A 7,789-nucleotide genomic window follows, 5' to 3' on the forward strand; every position below is an offset into this window, starting at 1 on the left:
GATGTCCGTGAAGCCATTAGCAGGCATACATTTCATTGGTTGAGTCAGGAGAAGGTGAACGATGGTGTACACACAGACCAGGCAGTGCTCCAACCGTGGTTCTGTGGGCCTGGGGTGGGAGGTGCGGGGAAGACGCTTCAACGCTCCGGCTGCCTTCTGGAAGCTTGTCTCGCGCCCCAGGAGTGAGCCTCGTTTTGAAGCGCAGCCCTCCTCGCAGGTCACTGTACACTTTGACCAGATGCTGACCACCAACGCGAAGCTCCGGAAGGAGATCGAGGACCTGAGGCATGAGAAGGCTGCTTACGACAACGTCTACCAGCATCTTCGTCGGCGCCTGTTGACGCAGAAGAAAACAATGAATGTGGCCATCGAGCAGTCTGCGCAGGCCTACGAGCAGAGGTAGGCTGGGGGAGAGACTCTTGGGGGCAGAGATGTCTCAGCCACCTGTTGGGCTTCTTACCCCTCTACCCGCTGTGCTTATGCGTTGAGGAACCTGAAACCATCATCATCGTAAGTCCGAGCCCTGGTTGTGTGTCTGCCAAGCATGATGCTAGATGCTCTGGGTAGTATTTCAACCCTCACCACAACCCTAGGAGTTATTATCCCCATTTTACAGGCCAGGGAATGGAGGCTTAGAGATGTCAAAATGCTTACCTGAGATCCAGGTAAGTGGCAGATGTGGTGGAGCTGAGATTTAAACCCCTATTCTGTATCATCTCCACCAGGTGTCCCTGCCTGTAGTCCTAGGGATCCCTCTCAGTCTGGACTGTTTTCCAGCTTCACCCCCGGAGGGGCAAAAGGCATGCAGTTCACATGTGAAGAGTGCAGGTTTTGGAGCCAGAGAGATCTGGGTTTGAACCCTGGCTGCATCACCACTAATTTATTGTAGGACTTCTTTGGGTGGAAGTGAGGATTAAATAGTATTAGTATAGGGAATTCCCTGGTGGTCCAGTGGCTAAGACTTCACACTCCCAATCAGCAAGCCAGGTTCAATCCCTGGCCAGGGAACTAGATCCCATATGCCGAGACTAAGAGTTTGCTTGCTGCAGCTAAGAAGATCCTGCATGCCACGATGAAGATCGAAGATCCTACATGTGACAACTAAGACCTGGGGCAGCCCAAATAAATAAATATTAAAACATATGAGTATATAAGGGAGTGGCTGGGGCATAGTATTCTACTTGACAAGGGGTGATGATGATGGTGATAGTGATGATGGTGATAGTGGTAATGGTGATGTTTGATGATGCTGATGGTGGTGATGCTGATGGTGTTGGTAGTGGTGATGGGGTGATGGTGATGCTGATGGTGGTGCTGACGGCAGTGGTGGTGGTGATGATGATAAGGATGGTGACAGAGATGACGATAGAAAATCATTTCCTGACGGTGGTCTAGAGTTGTGAGCTCCTGTCATTCAGGTGAGGAAGGTGGTTCCCCTACTCCCAGGAATCTCCATGATTAAAAGAAGGGATGATCACTGCCCAGGAATGAAGTCCGTCTGGACTGGTAGGGAGAAGTGGGGGAGAAGGAAGGAGCCTCTGGACACTCAGACTCTGTTGTGCTCCCCTCCCCCCACCCAGGCTGGAAGCCATGGCTCGAATGGCTGCCATGAAGGACCGCCAGCAGAAGGACATCTCTCAGTACAACCTGGAGATCCGAGAGCTGGAGCGTGTGTATGATCATGAAACCAAGCTCAAATCCTTCTTGCTCATCAAGCTGAATGATCGTCTTGAATTTGAGGAGCAGTCCAAAAAGGAAGAAGGTATATCTCTCTCTCCACTGAATACCTCTTTCTCTCAACTGAAGGTGCCCAAGTCTCCTTGTAGCAAGGTTGCCAAATTTAGCAAAGAAAAATACAAGACACCATTAAATTTAAGTTGCAGATACACAAAGAATAAAATTTTAGTCCCATGCAATATTTGAAAGACACTTACACTAAAGAATTATTTGTGGTTTATCTACAACTAGAACATATTTATACTTTTAAAAATACATTGTTTGTAACCCTGTATATGAGACAGCAAAAGAGACACTGATGTATAGAACAGTCTTATGGACTCTGTGGGAGAGGGAGAGGGTGGGAAGATTTGGGAGAATGGCATTGAAACATGTATAATATCATGTATTAAACGAGTCGCCAGTCCAGGTTCAATGCACGATACTGGATGCTTGGGGCTGGTGCAATGGGACGACCCAGAGGGATGGTATGGGGAGGGAGGAGGCAGGAGGGTTTAGGATGGGAAACACATGTATACTGTGGCGGATTCATTTCGATATTTGGCAAAACCAATACAATATTGTAAAGTTTAAAAATAAAATAAAATTAAAAATAAATAAATAAATATGTAGAATTATGTAAAAAAAAATACATTGTTTGTCTGAAATTCAAATTTAGCTAGATGAGTTGGATTTTATCCGCCATCCCTAACCTACAGGGTATGTCCTCACCTTGTGGCTCTGCTTCTATTATTTAGAGGAGCAACTTGTTTTATTGGAGGTTGCCACAGCCCTATCCATGTTTGGAGATTCTGAAGGAGGACTCACGAGACTCAGCACATCATTGCAAACATGGCTATGATGTAGACACATCAGCAGGGAGAAAAGGTGCACGGGGCGAGGTCCAGAGGAAACCGGGCACAAGCTTCCCGGATCTTCTCCCAGTGGAGTCACACAGGATATGCTTAATTCCTCCAGCCTCTAATTTTGACAGCACATGTGAAGAGTCATCTATTTGGGGAGCTCGTTAGAGACTCGATGCCCAAGATTCTTACTGGGGGCTGGTCGTGTAGGCCCTCTCTCCCCAGCACATCCCAAGATTCCAGGCTCCCAGCAGGAGGGCAGGTGTTCGGCCACACTGTCCATACAGTCAGGGCACAGGAGCCACTCTTAACCATTTGCGGACAGTTTTATATCAGTGTAGGGAAATGTTCACCATTTAAGTTCCCAGATGAAGGTGAAGGGCCAGCCTTGCAAACAGACCTTTCTAAGCAGAGCAGTCTCAGGGCTGCTATGTTAACTCTGTCCTGAACAGGTTGAGATCTGAGCTCTTCAGAGGGCCCCCTGTGTAGCTGCATTTGATTTTTGGTCTTTTAGCCCTTCTGTCCCTTTCTACCTTCTCATTTGCACTGTATGGCTAGAAGTGTGTTTCTGAGAAACTTCATCTCTCATTTTCCCCCTCCTTGTCCTGGGAAAGTCTAGCCCCCTCCCTGGGGCACGGTGATAATGTTATGCAGCTCTTTCCTCTGCCAGGCTGTGCTCTGAGCGGCTTCCCTTTCAGACTCACAGCTGCTGGTTCTTCCTTTTCTAGCTCTCAAGGCAAAGAAGTATGGGAAGAAGAGCAAGGGTGCGAGTTTTGAGAGCTACGAGGTGGCTCACCTCCGGCTGCTGAAACTCACAAAGACTGGGAACCTGAATCAGCTCATCGAGGAGTTTCTGGCCAAGGAGGAGAAGAACTTTGCTCGGTTCACATATGTCACAGAGCTCAACAATGACATGGAGATGATGCACAAGAAGATAGAGAGAATCCAGGTCGGGGCACCTCTCCTTTCCCAGCCCAGGGGCCCACCTGCTCCCGCAGTAGCCTTCCCCAAGGCAGGTTCCTCAGAACACTCTTTGAGCTGCTCTGCAGAAAAAAGAACTTCAAGTCAAAAAACGTTTGGGAAATACTATATTCCCCCAGTGTTCTCCCCTCTACATTTTAGCCTTCCTGAAACTGGTATTTGTCTTTCAGTTGATACAGACACTTAATAGGTTCATGTCCCCTCACCCCTGAGAAGTGACATTTAAAATCCATGGTATGTCTTATAATCCAGAGTTCAGTAAACTATAGCCACAGCCAGATATGGCCTTTGACCTGTTTTTGCACAGCCCATGAGCTGAGATTGTTTTTTACATTTTTAAAGGGTTGTAAGAGAAAAAAATATGCAAGACAGACCATAGGTGGCTTGAAAAATCCAAAATACTGATTATGTGGCCCTTTGCCTTAAGAGCTGGCTGACCCCTGTCAATAAACAGCTTTGTAGAATTGAGGAGAGATGGTAAGTTGATCTTGGAGAGAACTGATGTACGTGAGCATAGTAAAGGCTCTGATAAGTCCTGCAGTAAAGAAACTCTTTACCTTTGTTGAACCTGTAATTTCCCAAACTTAACTGCTGCTTACTCCCCAGAACACACATAAACAGCCTTTGGAACTCTCTGCACAGAGAGAGTCTAAACTTTCAGAATTTGGCTTCAACCTGCCCCTGCAGGCTCAGCTCTCATCACGACCCTCAAGGCACTCCCATCAGCTGCCAGTCCCAGCCATCCCCTGTTTCCCTTCTCTGAAACTTCCCTCATGCTGTTCCCCACCCCTCCCACTTTTCTTCTGATGCAATACCAGCCATTAGTCCTGACAAATGTCACCTCCTCTGAGAACTCATTACTCTTCCCTCTGAGGTCCCTGTGCTGGGTGGGAACCTAGGGGAGCCCTTCCTTTTGCAGTGTCACCATTTCCTGAAGGCGGGGCCACATGCAAGTAGACAGTAGCTAGAAGACAGGGGAAAACATTTTAATTTTTTCAAAATGAGTGATGAATTTAATTTTAATGAGGATTAGAAAGAACAGCTTGCAGAGCATTGTGATTCTATAGAGAGGATTCCTGAGGGTGGTAAGTAGTAGTAATATCTGTGCATGCTCAGTTGCTCAGTCATGTCCAACTCTTTGTGACCCTGTGGATTGTAGCCCACCAGGCTCCTCTGTCCATGGGATTCTTCAGGCAAGGGAATCTTCCTGATCCAGGGATCGAACCTGCCCCTCTTGAGTCTCCTGCATTCGTAGGTGGATTCTTTACCACTGCACCACCTGGGTAGCCCAGGTAGTAAAAATAACAGTAAACAAATAGTGATAAACAAACTACACAAAATTTGGTCAATTTAAAGAAAGCTTCTAATAGATAGTAATAATGATAGATAATAATAGTACAGCTGACACGTGGAAACGGAGGTGGGCTGTCACAGGAAACAGATGGCATGCCCAAAATGGGTAAAGAGAGGTGAGCTTTTAAAAAAGAGACTATTTACAAAGGTCTAAAGAAATTAAAGAGGGAATGTGCAGAATCGCATAGCTAAGCTCCAGAATGGGTGAGGTGAGGGAGCAGTTTCTGGAACCAGGAGGCAGGTATGTGGAGAAGGCTGTCTGTGTGTCTTTCCTGGTGGCCGGTAGCCAAACGAATGACCTGCCAGGAGGGTGGGCAAGTACCCCCAATCTCATTCTCCTTCCACTGTCCAGCTGGAGTCCTCCTTTGGCTGGGTGGCCCAGAGAGCTAAGGGTAGAGGAGGCCTGTCTTCCAGAGGACAGGTGCCCTCGTGGGTGCCCTGTCCATTCCCAAAGCCCAGGACTGCCCTGCACACAGTGGGAGGCAGCAGCAACTGACCTTGAACTTCCCAGTCACCTTGAGGGCACTCTCCTTTCTTCTTCAGCCACACAGCCTGTCTCTGTTGTGAGGACAAGTGTGTCTGAGGAAAGATGGCCAAACTCCCGCCTTCTCTGGGCCTCAGTTTCCCCACCTGTAGAATGACATATTCGGACTGGAGTAGTAGTTTCTAAGCTTTCCTTAAAAGCTACCGAAGTTTTTCTCTAAACTAGGGTACGGGGAAACATGAGTATATAAAACAGATGACATGGAGTGGTTCTGGATGAAGGGGGTGGAGGTGAGATGGGTTACTGGAGGGGGTGTTTGAGACTTTATCTCTGCCCTCTTGTGGCACCTCTGCCCAAAGTAGGGTTCAGATTTAAGTCAAAAACATTTAGGATTCTAACATCTGACTTCACTCTTACCTAGAGGGCTGGAGTCAGAGGTCATAAACTGATGAATACAGCCTTCATTGTTCTGTTGCTTGGCCTCCTTCATACCCAAACTTTAAAATTAGTGAGTTGCCAACATTTAAAAGTCAGGATATTCCACATGAAAATGTGGATTTCTGGTTTCTCTAGAAAAATCAGATCTGACAACTCCAGCCCACATTCTCACAGGAAGCTGAGTGCACTGCCCCTATAAACTGGTCAGATCATACTCTCCCTCCTTTGCTGAGAGGAGCTGGGGTCTCATTTGCTCTGAAGAGACCAGACCAGTCTCAAGCAAGAGGAGCCCAGGTGGCCTCTGAGTGTGCCACCTCCCGTTTGGGCGCTTCGCCACTTCCCTCTGGTGGCCATCTCCAGTATCGCAGGGAAGGTTTTTGAAGGATACTGGTAATGTGGCAGCGAACAAAATAGTTTGCTGTTTTATAAACTTTTTTTCTCCAACAGTTTTACCCAATATCATCTATGGTTCTCTCCCCTGGTATTTTAAGTAAATTTACATAATTAAAAAAAACTTTTTATTCCTATGTTCTTTATAGTGGCTTCTGGAGCCCCTATATGCTCCCTAGATGCTCTGTAGTAATAATATCACAAGATGCTTCTTAAAAAAGAAGATTCCTCAGGCCCTGTCTCATACCTACAAACCTAGATTCTCTGAAAATAACCCTGGAATATGCATTTAAATTGTATTTTAATTTGAGACCCTTTCCCTGCATGATATAAATGTACCATTATTTACTTAACCAATCAACAACCAGTAGACATTCAGGTTGTTCCTAATGGAGATAATGAATAATAACTCAAGGGATAGCCTTGAGTGGCCACCTTTGCCCACATGTCCTACTATTTTCTTGGGACAGATTCCTGGAAATGGTATTGCCCCATCAAAAAGTGCATGCCTTTTACATTTGGATACACTGTTCTAGCCCTGGAGTTCTCAGATCTGGCCCCTGGGCCACCACTGTGGCAGCATCTCCTGGGAACCTGCCAGAAATGTGCGTTCTAGGGCCTCACCCAGGCTTCCCAGGTAGCTCAGCTGGTAAAGAATCCACCTGCAATGCAGGAGATCTCAGTTCGATTCCTGGGTCAGGAAGTTCCCCTGAAGAAGAGATAAGCTCCATATTCTTGGGCTTCCCTGGTGGCTCAGACAGTAAAGAATCCACCTGCAATGCGGGAGACCTGGGTTCAATCCCTGGGTTGGGAAGATCTGCTGTAAGACGGGATGGCAACCCACTCCAGTATTCTTGCTTGGAGGATCCCCATGGATGGAGGAGCCCGGCAGGCTATAGTCCATGGGGTTGCAAAGAATTGGACATGACTGAGCGACTAGGCATAGCACAGCACAGGGCCTCACTCAGACATACTTAATCAGAAGCTCTGGTGTGGAGCCCAGATATCTGTTTTCACAAACCCCTAGGTGATTCTGATTCACGGTAGAGTTGTAGAACCCCTGCTCTGGAGCTGTCTGTCCATTACCGTAGCCACCAACATGGGAGATTTTAGTTTAAATCAATTTAAATTAAATCCAAAAATAAGTTCCTCATTGGTCCTAGCCACATTGTAAGAGCTCTGTGCCTGTGCGTGGCTAATGGCTGCGGTACTGGACAGTGCAGATAGAACATTGCCACCATTGCAGCAAATCCTATTGATTATAGGCAATTCTCCAGAAAGGAAGAAGCACCCACCCACTCATGCCCTCATCCTCCTTTTAATTTAAAAAGCATCAGAAAACTTCCATCGACCTAAGAGAGGTCCAGGGGTTCTGGGGTTTCTTGAAATGGATAATTTAAATCCTCACTGCTGCTGCTGCTGCTAAGTTGCTTCAGTCGTGTCCGACTCTGTGCGACCCCATAGACAGCGGCCCACCAGGCTCCCCCGTCCCTGGGATTCTCCAGGCAAGAACACTGGAGTGGGTTGCCATTTCCTTCTCCAATGCATGAAAGTGAAAAGTGAA

At 47.1% G+C, this 7,789-nt stretch overlaps 1 protein-coding gene across 1 annotated transcript in view; it reads left to right on the forward strand.

Moving 5' to 3' along the window:
* The window catches only part of CCDC63 (coiled-coil domain containing 63), a 39,880-nt gene that overhangs the window by 17,730 nt on the left and 14,361 nt on the right, over positions 1 to 7,789 (forward strand). Inside the window, exons 6-8 of the mRNA XM_010841383.1 lie at positions 218 to 399; positions 1,581 to 1,762; positions 3,308 to 3,528. Coding sequence (XP_010839685.1) covers positions 218 to 399; positions 1,581 to 1,762; positions 3,308 to 3,528 — 585 coding nt within the window. The remainder of the gene's footprint in view (positions 1 to 217; positions 400 to 1,580; positions 1,763 to 3,307; positions 3,529 to 7,789) is intronic.

This window comes from Bison bison, unplaced genomic scaffold, assembly GCF_000754665.1.
Source record: "Bison bison bison isolate TAMUID 2011002044 unplaced genomic scaffold, Bison_UMD1.0 scf7180017864160, whole genome shotgun sequence".
Classification (NCBI taxonomy): domain Eukaryota; kingdom Metazoa; phylum Chordata; class Mammalia; order Artiodactyla; family Bovidae; genus Bison; species Bison bison.